Source organism: Octodon degus, unplaced genomic scaffold, assembly GCF_000260255.1.
Source record: "Octodon degus isolate 3935 unplaced genomic scaffold, OctDeg1.0 scaffold00015, whole genome shotgun sequence".
Classification (NCBI taxonomy): domain Eukaryota; kingdom Metazoa; phylum Chordata; class Mammalia; order Rodentia; family Octodontidae; genus Octodon; species Octodon degus.
In genome coordinates, this window is record NW_004524591.1 from 11,587,114 (window position 1) to 11,600,746 (window position 13,633).

The 13,633-nt window shown below is 39.7% G+C and overlaps 1 protein-coding gene across 1 annotated transcript in view; it reads left to right on the top strand.

Annotated features, from left to right (window-relative positions):
- The window catches only part of Dnah11 (dynein axonemal heavy chain 11), a 375,268-nt gene that overhangs the window by 260,589 nt on the left and 101,046 nt on the right, over positions 1 to 13,633 (top strand). Inside the window, exons 56-60 of the mRNA XM_023709848.1 lie at positions 246 to 392; positions 3,885 to 3,998; positions 5,017 to 5,160; positions 5,788 to 5,970; positions 7,996 to 8,097. Of these exons, the coding sequence (XP_023565616.1) occupies positions 246 to 392; positions 3,885 to 3,998; positions 5,017 to 5,160; positions 5,788 to 5,970; positions 7,996 to 8,097 (690 nt within the window). The remainder of the gene's footprint in view (positions 1 to 245; positions 393 to 3,884; positions 3,999 to 5,016; positions 5,161 to 5,787; positions 5,971 to 7,995; positions 8,098 to 13,633) is intronic.

Here is a 13,633-nt window from a genome sequence, read left to right on the forward strand (position 1 = left end):
GTTCAGATAAACAAATTGCCTTTCCTGAAAATCCATTGAAAAACGTTATTTTTTTTGTTCTAGTGTAGGGAAAAAATTGGGCTGCCTTTTTGTAAATGAGAATACAGTAAAATCGAGGAGATCATCAGCAGATAGATGCTACAAACTGGTGTTAGGGCTCGCTGAATCCAACCTAAAAGATAAGCTGCGTCTGCTTTCTGTTGTCAGCCATGCATGTTACTCAAGAGTGATGACTTTTCCGTTAGGTGGGAGATCTGAAAGCCAGGCTCGCCGCTCAAGAAGCGGAGCTGCAGCTGAGGAATCACGATGCCGAAGCTCTGATCACAAAGATCGGGCTTCAGACCGAGAGAGTGAGGCGGGAAAAGGCCATCGCGGATGCAGAGGAGCAAAAGGTCAGGCTCATTCCGCCATTTAGAGTGGTGAGCTATATTTAGCACAAAATAAACCTTTGTAGGTGAACAATTTTGAACAACTTCCTCTCCAGGGAGCATAAAGTCTAAAGAATTATTATAGCTACACATGTAACAGCATTTCACACCGTGATTACCACTTGACCTTTCTTCACATTACGCATTTTCCCAACCTTTTAGCTCTTTTAATGATATGAAAGAACAATAAATACTGAGCTCATTCAAGCATATAATGGATGTGGATCTTGAACATCAGGCCTATTTGTAATACAGTAAAGGTCAGGAAGTCACCTCGGAGGTTTCTAAAGGTTTTCAGTTTTTAGGCAAATGGAACAACTCAATTGTTAACAAAGCCCATTCCGTCACTTTGCAAGATGGTTTTCAAATTTTGCATTTTAATAATACCACTGGAGTTTATTATTAAGTCCTAAGCTAAATTTGTTCTTTTTGGTTCAGTTGGAGCCCTGGCAGTCTTGCATTATGTTTTATTGTTGGAAACAATTCCTTTTAAGATTACATAGATTCTGCTTTTTTTGTAATTAGGTTTCTAGCAATTCTGAATATAAATACAACTACTTTTGTCTTTTTTTTACTGCAAGTCCAGTTCCGAATGAAAGATATTTTTGTGTACCTTGTCTCCCAAAAGATACAAAGACAATTAATATTTTTTTAAAAAATTGAGTAGATGTGTATATATAAGAGGTAAATGTTTTATTTTAGACTAAAGATTATTAAAAATTCTAGATATCTAACATTCATGTTCAATCAAACAGAAGCTATTGTTGTGTTTTACGATATAAAAAAGTATTTGAGCTTTTCTGGTTTTGTTATCAGTCATTCACGTACAGTTGTTTTTTACCTAAAGTGTATTGGGTATGTTTTCACTTATCTTGCACTGATACTTAAAACTATATTGAAAATCAAAGCTGCACACAAGTCATCTCTAAAAACAAGATGTGAAATATTTGTGTTTGACAACAAAGCACATTTGGCCTGGCCAATAGGCAGGTAATTACTAATCTTGGTGATAAATCTTTCTGTTGTATTCCAAATAAGTGGAGAATGTCTTTTAAACTATATTATTATATTAAGTGCTTAGGTATCATACATGGTATGATTATAATAAGCTAATTCTACCCAGGAGATGTTTTTCAGGCATTATATACATATCTGGTGTTCCAATAATTATTATATTGTAACCTGTCACCATGGTTACATTTTGGAGATCTTAAAATATGACAAGCATACTACAGGTATTTTTGGATTTTATTATTTTCAATTCCTAAGGTAAAACTACCTTATTAAGGGACGATGGATATAGCAAATTAGAATTCATCCAATAGGTAGTTCCATGAGATTCTTTAAACATGAAAATGACACATATTTTTCTGTACATCTAATTTATGCCAAGAAGTAAAAATAAAACATACATTCATTTTACCTGTAGAACTTAACTTGATTGTGAACAAGTATGAGCTCGGCTTTTTGTTGGATGGTAGGCAGGCCCTGGTCTAGGCTCATGAGAATATTTGACAAGCAAATTGCCTTCATGTAGCTTACATTACAAAGGGAAAAACCGAACTGGGAATATAGCTCAGTGGCATAAGCGCCTGCCTGGCAAGCACAAGGTCCCAAGTTTGATCCCTGGCCCCACAAAAAAAAAAAAAAAAAAGAGGGGAATCCTACAGAAGTTAAGCAATACTTTGAGAAGCAAGCTATTTTGAGTTAATTATAAGGATTCTGATAAAATCAAATAGATTAGGTGTGGAAGACCATATTTTAAGTTGAGTGTCATGGAAAAAGGTGTGTTTACAATTAAACTACATAGAGTTAGAAATTAACACCTGGTAGCCTCATATGTCCTGTACTCAGCAAATATGCTAGACGCTATACAGTTGCAAAAGAGGGTAATATGGACCCTTTCTGCTCCTGTGAGTTTGGGTTTTCCAGGCTCAGTACTTGAGTAGTAATTAAAAGCAACGCTGCATAATTTACTGAGCATTAGTAGAAGTGCCCTTCTAGGCTTATTCTAGCACTAAAACTCTATGGTCCTACATTATTTAAAATGACTTTAATGCCTCCATTGTAAGTAGCAGCAAACAGTATTTATAGAATCACTGGGTCATCACGGAAGCTTGGTAAATCTGAAGTAGTAACTCATCCACTGCCATCTGTAGTGTGCTCTAGCATACAGAAAATACAGCTTTCCTAAGAATTTTCGTGGCCTATTCTTGGAAAGTTTTGAGGATTGTGGTTTTGGAGTGGTTCTCAGTAAGCATGCAGAGTTTTCTTATTTATATTAACAGTAGCTGTATGTGTGTTAGCGGGAGGTCACATCTACCGCGAACCAATTATGTTCATAAAAGGTGCGGTATACAGCAAAATAATGGTTAATCAGGAGAAGGGTAATTACTACTAATAAAGCCGTAGTAGACAACATAATTTATTGTAAGCAGTGTTTAATTTTATGGTATGGTTAAACCTGCTCATTCCAAACACATCTGAAGAAATGCACTTTTGTTCATGCTTTATATTCTACAATCACTGTCACCCCAGGAAGCATCTCCCCAGGGTGCCTAGATCCTGATGCCCAGTGCCACAGCTTGGAAACTCAGATTTCTGCTGAGAACTAAAAAGCCACTCTTTTTTGGCCATTTGAATTCTATAAGAGTCCTAAGAGGAGGGGGATTAAAAATCCCCAGGTTTTCATATTGGTTTGGTTTGGTTTGGTTTGAATTCCCCACCATAGCTTTTCTGTGTCCTCATTATACGGGTTGTCAGGAGGCTGAGGCAGCACCCTGTTTGTCCTTTAAAGAGAAGCCACGGGACCCACGTCAGAGAAGTGGGTATCAGTGTCACTGTCTGTTATGCAAGATGAATCTGGAGTCCTGCCTCTGTGGTTTCCAAGTCCTCTGAGAAGCCAGTAATTCAACAAAAATTCAATCTAAAAAGAAAAAGTTCAATCTATAGTTAAGCATGCAATCCAAGACCATCAGACAGAATATCTTCAGACCCTTTGAACAAAGGGCTTCACATCTGTTCTTAAGGAATACCCAGTGTTAGCAAAACTAGATAAAAATTCTAGAATATTTTGTGGTCTAGGTTACTGATCCAGCCTGGATTTCCACTTGTCAGGGATTTTCTGAAAAAAGAAATTGAAGAACAGAGAAATGGTTGTTTAATCTTGTTTTTGTTATTAGTGGCACCGTGCAATTAAATGAGTCAGAGCTCTGCTTGGGGTGCTTTGATATTCGAATCCATTTGCTCTGAGATTTGTCATTGTGTATTTTGTGCTTTTAGAGAGCTTTATATACAGACTGTACTTGATGGGCAATTAGTCTTTAGGACAAATCCTTCACCTGCTCGGTGTATAGACAAATGAATTAACAGTGCAGCTGAGTCCATGCGTGCTTTTCAATAGAGATCTCTGAAATAAAAATTTGTGTACGTGTGTGTGCTTTTCCCTCTACCTAGGTGTCAGCCATTCAAACTGAAGTGTCCCAGAAGCAGAGAGAATGTGAGGCTGACTTAGACAAGGCTGAGCCTGCCCTGGTGGCTGCAATTGCTGCACTTAATACACTCAACAGGGTAAGGATGATTTCTGACCTTGTAGGTTTCTTCAAAATTTAATAATATAGGGGCTGGGGAGATGGCTCGGTAGAATAAGCGCTTGCCTGGCAAGCTCAAAGACCTGAGTTCAATCCCCCATTTTGGAAAGAAGGAAAGGAAGAAAGGAAGGCAGGAAGGCAGGAAGGCAGGAAGGCAGGAAGGCAGGAAGGCAGGAAGGAAGGAAGGAAGGAAGGAAGGAAGGAAGGAAGGACGGATGGACGAACGGACGAACGATAGATCATTAGATTTGAATAATTGAGCAGAAACTGTAGGGACCACAGCCAAAAAGGATTTTTTTTTTAAGGAAAAACTCATAATATTTAATGTTTATTAGAATTGAAACAAATCTTTAAGGATATCTTTATAGTACTTTTTCTCCCCTCCAGAAGTCAATCCTGCCATACCCAGTCTTATGAATACTTCCAATGACATGGAACTCTTTGGTCTTATAAAAGTAGTTTAACTAACAGTAACTGAATTCAGCCCAAATCCAGCTTTCTGTATTATGTGTAGGAAAGAAGATTCAGCCTACATGAAACCAAGTGAACATCGCTGCAGTGTAATAGAAGATGCTAGAAAATGATGCTTCTTAATTGTGCATGTAAAAGCAGAGGAACAAAGCTAAGAGGCGCTGACCTGGGGAATTATATTTATGGGAAGGCCTGGTTGAAGTGCAGGTGTACTGCATAGGAGAAGAGTGCTCATACATACCTTACAAACCATAAGGTCACAAAACTTCCTGGCCTCAATAAACAGGGTGCTGCAGGTCTTGGGTACTAAATGGATCATTTTTGTTGGGGAAGAAAAAAGGACAATAATGTTTCTAGAATATCCTAAAAGTGTCTAGAAAGCCCCCTGGGACATGAAAATAGAATCCCCAAGTGGCAAAAAGCTACTATGCTGAGCCCGGTGTAAGGTTGAGTGATGAGAGGCCACCGGAGACCAGCATGGCAGTTTCGTGCTTCTAAACCCCTCTGTCTTTGTGTGTGATTTTCAGGTCAACCTCACTGAACTGAAAGCTTTTCCCAACCCCCCCAATGCAGTCACCAATGTTACCGCAGCCGTGATGGTCCTCCTGGCTCCCCGGGGCAGAGTGCCAAAAGACCGAAGTTGGAAAGCAGCTAAGATCTTCATGGGAAAGGTATCAGCAGGCCTGGCGAGCTGAAAATCTTACCACTTTCTGTATTATGTTCAGTAATGGGTTGTGCTTTATGGCAAGCAGTGTTCAAAGCCAAAATCCCATCTTCCTAGCTGCTGAATGTGATCTGCTTGTGTTCTCTAGATTGAGAGCTTTGGTAGCCAAGTTGGAGGTGAGATCGAGGTTATGGCATACCCAAGTCAAAGCCAACAGCAGGTGGAAGGTTGCTAATTATTTGCAAAATTATGAAAGCAGTTAAGTGTAGGAGGGAGAAAATTACATGGATTTATCAGGCTTAAAAAATGTTACTAATGTACAAGAAGGTGAAGCAAAGGAGCTTTTCGGTGTGTGTTTTGCATTTTCTTTGCTTCCTTTCTTTTCTTCAAAATGTGAATACCTCCTGTGCTGGGACTGAATATTTTACCCTGGGATAGAAGAGGTTTTAAAAGTGTCCATTGCTAATTCTAACTTCATACTGTAAAGACTGAAAAAGTCAAACAGTAGGATAAGTGCCGCTTGCCAATTTTGCCTTTGTATTATGAGTTCTAAAAGCTGATTTTAACTTTTTGATCTTGGAATTTTCTTTGCAGCCAAAATGGGTTCATTGCAATAAGTCTTTTTGCTTTACAGGTTGATGATTTTTTGCAAGCTTTAATTAACTACGACAAAGAGCACATTCCAGAGAACTGTCTAAAAGTGGTGAATGAGCAGTATTTGAAAGACCCAGAGTTCAATCCAAATCTAATTCGGACCAAATCTTTTGCAGCAGCTGGCCTCTGTGCATGGGTCATCAATATCATTAAGTTCTATGAGGTATCAGTCCTAATCTGATGGTATATAGGTGTTTGCCACGAAAGCATAAACATCGATTCTGTGGATCAGCAAAAAGAGTGAAATTATTTAATGCTTAGTTTTCTGAAGAAGGATGTGTAGTAGTTCTACGAATAAGACCTGGACATGTCAGAGTTGCCAAAATTCTAAACAGGAAGAAGTAGCTGTTGGAAAAGTTTTTATGTTAAAATGATTACCTACTTCAGATCAAAGAGGATAAACTAATTTGATTTAATTAGATAAAACTTATTGCATGTAAAAATGTATTTATTTATATTAAAGTATTTGATTCATGTTGGCTTGATAACTGTAAATCTAAATTGATACTGAGTTAAACAAATTCCTATTCTCAAGGCAAAAATTCACACAATCTTTGTAGCAGGCATAGGCAGATGAGGAAATAACCATTTGTTTGCTTTAGTATTTTAATGGAAAATATATTTCTTCCTGTAGATGGTGTAATCCAAAATTTGTATTTTGAGACAATACAGAAAAAGATGATCAATGCATTTCAGTCATTTATTGTCTGCCAACTAGGTCCCAAGCACTTTACAACTATAGGATACATAAGTTGGAATAATGTATAACCCTTGAGTCTGAGGAGCTGTCCCATTTTTGTATGTCATATTTGAACATCAAATTACAGAGAAAAGGCCCAATAGTAGTTGGCATTATTCCCCAAATAGTTCTTATAAAATCATGTTATACCCTTCATACTGCAGAGCCACACAGTAGGACTCTCTTGACCTCTACCTCTAGTAGAAGTCTTTCAAGAGCAAGAGTTTCAACAGATGACACTGCCTCTTTCCATAATAAAATGCCTGACCCCATGTTCAATTTGTACCATAATGAAAAAGATGAATATGGAATTGTCACTTTGCTGTGTTCTCTTAAAATAGGAAGGAAAGTTTAAATCCCTTCTCTCTCTACCAGGAGAAAAAGTGGCATATCCATATTCTTAAACCATCCATTGAAATAACACACACTTCGGGTAGTCAGTAACTTAGAAGACAAATGTGTAGATAATAGTGTATGAAGATGTCTCACCTTTTCCTTCCTGTGTCCAGAGAGCATCTCCACACTTACTTTCTACCTCACTGGCTAGACTTGATCTTACCTTTGATAAACTAATATAATTTTTCCCATAATTTTATTGATAAATAGCAATGAGACAGTTTCAAATCAAATTGGTAGGACAGTTTCAATAATTAACACATTGCATATATTCCTCCCAGTGGTTAATTGCTGTACAAGATGCGGACATGATATCCTACCTACAAACACCATTAGAATAAATCACTCTATTCATTAAGAGAATGTAACTATGCATCTATCCTAACCACTTTGAACACACAGATACAAAATGGACATTCATCTGTATACTCTTTTTGTTGTTAAGTTCCATTATTTGAATATTATAGGTGTGTAAACTCAGCAAAATATTCTAAAAGAGTTCAGCAGACCATAATAGTATTGAGTCTTCTGCTTGACCAGCAATGTCAGAAATTGTTGACCTGGGGCCGGGGAGATGGCTCAGTAGGATAAGCACTTGACTGGCAAATGCAAGGATCTGAGTTCAATCCCGGTTCTGCCAAAAAAAAAAAAAAAGAAATTGTTGACCTGAGTCCCTACACCTCAACATAACAGCATGGCTTTACTTCTTATATTTTGTTTTTATACTTTTCTGCTGGATGGTTAAGACCAAGGTAAAGCAGGACCTATGCAGCAAGAGTTGTAGCTTTTGGGTCTGATAAGGTCAGTAATATCTTAAGGGATGTTTGATCTATATAGAAATTGTTGTAGCTCTGATGTGTAGGAGGTCATAATAAGTAATTAATGAAAGGCCCAGAGAACCCCTGAAGGATGTGTCTGGTCGAATAAGCAGAGAGCTAGTGACTGAGGGAATAGCCATGTTGCTAGGAGAACTCCCACCAAAAAAAAAGATCGCTTAATTACCTGTGTTTTCATCTGTATTGTCTCATGAATTGCACCCATGTGGATTTTCAGGTCTACTGTGACGTGGAGCCAAAACGCCAAGCCTTAGCCCAGGCAAACTTAGACTTGACTGTAGCTACTGAAAAGCTAGCAACCATCAGGAAAAAACTTGGGGTAAGTACATAACTACAATGCTGAAGAAGTTCCTGTGTGGTGGTCCTCATATTGACCTTAGGAACCCACTGCCACACAGGGCCACATGTGATCCTGTCCGAGAGAAAGATCTTTGATCGTTCCTGAATGCATTCCCTTATGTACTCACCCTATAGGTACTGCTTGTTTGCTGTATGCTAAACCCTGCACTGGAAATGTAGAGTTGTTTATGGTTCTTGCACTTAAGAAACTTTCACAGTATGGTAATATAAGAATAAAGGAGTAAAGGTAGCATATGATGTTTAAAAACATAGTATTTGGAGCTAGACTTACTGGTCAAAATCATCTGTCTTCTATTTAATGTTTCTGTATATCTGTTTGGGTTTTTTGTTGTTGTTGTTGGTGGTGGTGGTGGTGGTGGTGGTGGTGTTTTTGGCAGAACTGGGGATTAAACTCAGGCCCTTGTGCTTGCTAGGCAAGTGCTTATTCTACTGAGCTATCTCTCTGGCCCTAAAATGTATTTATTTATTTATTCATTTAGTCACTCAATTTATGCAATACCAGAGATTGAACTCAGGACCCTGTGCTTGCCAGGCAGGTGCTTATGCCACTGAGCTATTTCCCTGGCCCTTTAGTGTTTAACTCAACAAAAGTTAGTTAACCTTGCTTCCCCTCTGTTCTCTTATCTGTGAAATAGGTGCAGATTGAGCATTCATGAGTCAAAAATCAAATGCTCCCAAATCCCAGCAAGCCACTGTCCCTTATATTGCCTTCAGGCTATCCTCGGGTGTAGTGCTCACACCTATAATCCCAGCAGCACTCACAGCCATAGCCCTAGCATTAGATCACGAATTAATCACAAACTGGAAGCCACACCATGACTGCATGAGGCTTTGGCAGACACCCAAACACAAACCATAACAACCTATATTATAGTAGCATCCACTTCTTAGTAGGATTTTGAGGGTAAAATGGGTAATTCATATTAAGAATTTAACATAGTATCTAGCATGTAATATGTGCTGGGGATACTAGTAGCATCACCATCCTAATTTTGCAAATACATAACCCAGTCATTCTGGTCCTGTGTCATGTAAATATGAGTATGTACAGAATGCAAACAAAGCACTGATAAATTACTAAACCTGGTAAAATTAGAGCAAAAAAGGAGGGTATCCTGAATGTAGGCCTCAAAGGCACTTAGGGTGTCTCTAGGGTAACTAGGATGGAAAAAGTATCCCTGCTAGAGATGATGGAAAACAGAGGTATTTAGAATGCTCGGCTAACAGACCAGAGCAGTGCTGGAAGGAATATTTTTGAATGAAAGATGCTTTCCAGTGCAGAGCCCGTGGTTCTTGACTCCAACGATATGTGAGGAGGGGATTAAACTTGCTTTCATTTTCCTCTTTAGTGATTGTAAGACATCTATTTGTGACAGTTATTTTAGTAAGATGATCAGAAACCCCCAAAATATTCTCCTTATGACATGGATGATGTCAGCTCCTCTCATAAAAATCAATTCCTTCTGAAAGTCTTTTGAGGCTGCTGCTTCTACGAGCCCTTGCTGGTCCCCACACCTCGTCACCTCTGCAGCATGAAAAATAGAGTGATCAGTTCTGCATTAGGAAGGGTTTGGTGGGACAGTTTCTTTGTAAATCAAGTCTTGAAAGGTAGGTATGTTTGCCTGGAAGATGGGGAAGAGCCTTTCGTGAAAGGGCTGTGGAAGTGGGCCATGTGTTCTAGACAACAGAAAGTGTGAGGCTCTCAGAAATTGAACAATATGTCCCCGGCCCTACAGCCTGAAAGAGGCAGAGGGACTGTAATGAAGTTGTTTCGAACCCAAACCTGGCTACTTGTAGCAGTATACTTGCTGTACTGTGGCTAATGTGACTAGGAAGCCTGGAAGGGTGTCCTCCATCTCTCCACAGTTAAATACATTCTTCAGATAATGAAAGTGAGACACAGTGGTCAGATAAACAGCTTGACTTGACTCTGCTTAGCTAGTGGCAAAAGCCACATGTGAGCCTAAGCATCTGATGCCATAGCTCAGGTGCACATCAGCGTCTTATAAAGCTATAGCTATAGCTAAGGGCCAGCCAAATAGCTCAGTGGATTAAAACACCTGCAAGCAGGCACAGGGGCCAGGGGTTCAATCCCCGGGCCTGCTGTGCCTGCCCCACCCCAGGGCATGCTGAGATGGCAGTTGAGACTGGGTGTGGTTGCACACGCCTGTAATCCCAGCTCTTGGGAGGCTGTAAACAGGCGGATCACTACGAGTCCAATCCAGTAGTGAGACCCTGATTACCCTGTAGACTCTTCCCCAAAATAAATAAATAAATAAATAAATAAATAAATAAATAAATGCTATAGCTACATTTAATAACCCAGCATAGATCTGTAATTTTTTATTTCAATTGCATTTCCAGTGGGCGTTTCATAGGGTATATCTCCTCCTATGCTCATAGGATAGGATGATCTGTTAGACAATCTTAAACCTGACATTATACATTCATGAATATATGTATTTTTATGTATTACTAAAGCAGGATAAGTAATAGTATCTGTTCATAGGTTGTGTCCTACCAGTTTGTGCTTGGTAAGGGTTCTTAGAAGTTTATATATGGTCATGAAAGCCATGTTGTAAGTCTTAGTTATGATTCTTAGAAGTAAGGTGCTATAGTGAGGGTTTCTCAACAATTTGACACAGTCAAAGCTTTGTAGGCTATAAGTAATGTGAACCTGTTCAAAATACCTTATGCTGGGCTGAGGAGATGGCTCAGTAGAATAAGCGCTTCCCTGGCAAGCTCAAGGGCTCAAGTTCCCTGGTTCTGCAAAAATAAATAAATAAAACCTTATGCCAAAAAGAGATCACATGACTGATGGAGAAAAAAAAATTACTAGGCCTCAAGAGATTCTGGAAATGAGAATTGCCTAGATGCATCTTGGAATCTCTCTAGGGCTGGTAACTTCTCATCTTGCTTCTTTTCGTATGACCTTTCATCTACTTATTCAGAATGGTTTGCTCTGCTTGCCTATGCCCTGGTGAAGGTGGTGGTCTCTAAATGAAACCCCACAGAAATGTGTACATCCTCTCAGCTCTTTCCATAGGATGGTGGGCCACCTCTGAATCTCAGTACCACACTATGAAAGAGAAAATCTGGTCAGACTGAGGAGATCTAGAGGGTAGTGGGAACTAAGGCTCATCTTCATTGCTTCAGATATGAAACAAACGAGAATGACTTGGTAGACGAACACTATAAGATGAGGTGCTGTTAACCACTCAATTTACAGCACTCAGGAAGCATGTTTGTTTACATACTGACTTATCTTGAGCATCATTTGGACAGGGGTCATTTCAACCAGCTGATTCTTATTATTCTCCTTAAATGTTTCTGTATAGTGAAATCTAGTAAATTCAGGTTATTTTCTTTTATGAATTCACATTTATTTGTAAGAGATAACCTATGGTTTTGTGCTATAATTTATAAAATCTCCAGCGTACCCACACTGTATTTGAGAGGTAAAGGTACAGACACCCACCATGATCACTTTCTGAGCCTTGCCCAGTGGCAGAGGAAAGCAATTAAAGCACAGGATGATCTGTTAGAGAATCCATGGCGGCCCTGATGGATTTATTGTCACTGTCTCCTTCCTGTTCCCCAAATATGCATGGTAGAAAGGAAAAGAGCAAAGAAGAAAGAGCAGTTCGTTTCATTTCCCTTCAAGTAGCAGATGTTTTACAATGACTGGGCCATTTATGTTTTATCTAAAAATGACTCAGATAAATTTAAAATCTTGGAAATGCAAAGGAATTGAAATTATCCCACGCATGTTATCTGACCATAATGCGATGAAACTGGAAATTAATGTCAAACCTCGAAAACTCCATAAACTCATGGAAATTAAATTACACCCTCCTGACAACCAATGGGTCGCAGATAAAATTAAAGAAATTAAATGATATCTACAATCAAATGAAAATGCAAATACAACTTACTTGAATCTGTAGGACACAATGAAAGCAGTCCTCAAAGGGAAATTTGTAGCAGTGAACTCTCACATCAGGAAAACAACAAGAACAAGTACATAATCTAATACTGCACCTCAAGCTTCTAGAAAAAAAAAAAGAACAAGTCAAGCCCAAAGCTCAAAGAAGGCAGGAAGTTATAAAGATCAAAGAAGAAAATAATGCAATTGCAACAAAGTAATACAAACGATTAATGAATCAGAGTTGGTTCTTTGGAAGAATAAATATATTTGATAAATACCTAGCCAACCTTATCAAAGAAAAAGAGATAATTTGAACTCATGTAATAAAGAATTAAGGGTAAAAATCACTGCAGATCCTGTGGAAACTGAGATCAACACCTACTTCAAAAATCTTTACTCTCTGGGGCTGGTGAGATGGCTCAGTGGTCTAAAGCACCTACTTAGAACAAGTTTAGCAAAGCACAGGGACCACAGTTCAATCCCCCAGCACCACATGCCAGCCAGCCCTGCCCTCTGGTGGGCTGAGCTGGCCACACACACACACATACACACACACACACATACACATAAATAAATTAATTAAAATAAATAAATTCAAAAATCTTTACTCTCATAGGATGGAAAACACAGAAGAAACGGACAAATTCTCAGATACATATGAATTCAAAATTGAATCAAGAATGTATAAAGATTCTGAATAACCCAGTATCAATGAATGAAATCCAAAACATAGTTTAAAACTTACAAAAGAGAAAAGCCCAGGTCCTGATGGACTCACAGCAGAATTTTACAAGAAATTTAGAGAAAATGTAACACCAGTACTCATCAAACTCTTCAATGACACTGAAGGGGAAGAAATTCTCCCTAACTCACTTCTGGAGGTAAGTATTACCCTGATACCAAAACCAAAGAAGGACCCAAACAAAAATGAAAACAACAGGCCAATCTCTCTAGTGAACATAGGTGCAAAAATCATCAATAAAATACTAGCAAACAGAATGCAGAAAATCATCAAGATTTTACACCATGCGGAGGAGCTAGAGGCGGCGGAGGAGGCGGCGGCCCCGGCCCTGGGGGGGTGGGAGGGGGGTAGCGCGAGAGTGAGTGAGTGGCTGAGTGGGTTTACCCCTATGAGGCGGTGAGAGGCCCGGGGGCCTACCTCGGAGGAGCGGGGTCGCGGCGCCGCCTAGCAGCGGGCCCCCTCTGGTACCCGGGCCCGGTGGAGTAGCGGCGATGGCTCGGTTGTGAGGAGGCAGGGAAGCGGGTGTCCGGGCCCCGCCATGGAGGGCATGGACGTGGACCTGGACCCTGAGCTGATGCAGAAGTTCAGCTGTCTGGGCACCACCGACAAGGACGTGCTCATCTCCGAGTTCCAGCGGCTGCTCGGTTTCCAGCTCAACCCGGCCGGCTGCGCCTTCTTCCTGGACATGACCAACTGGAACTTACAAGCAGCAATTGGCGCCTATTATGACTTTGAGAGCCCAAACATCAGTGTACCCTCTATGTCCTTTGTTGAAGATGTCACCATAGGCGAAGGGGAGTCGATACCTCCTGATACTCAGTTTGT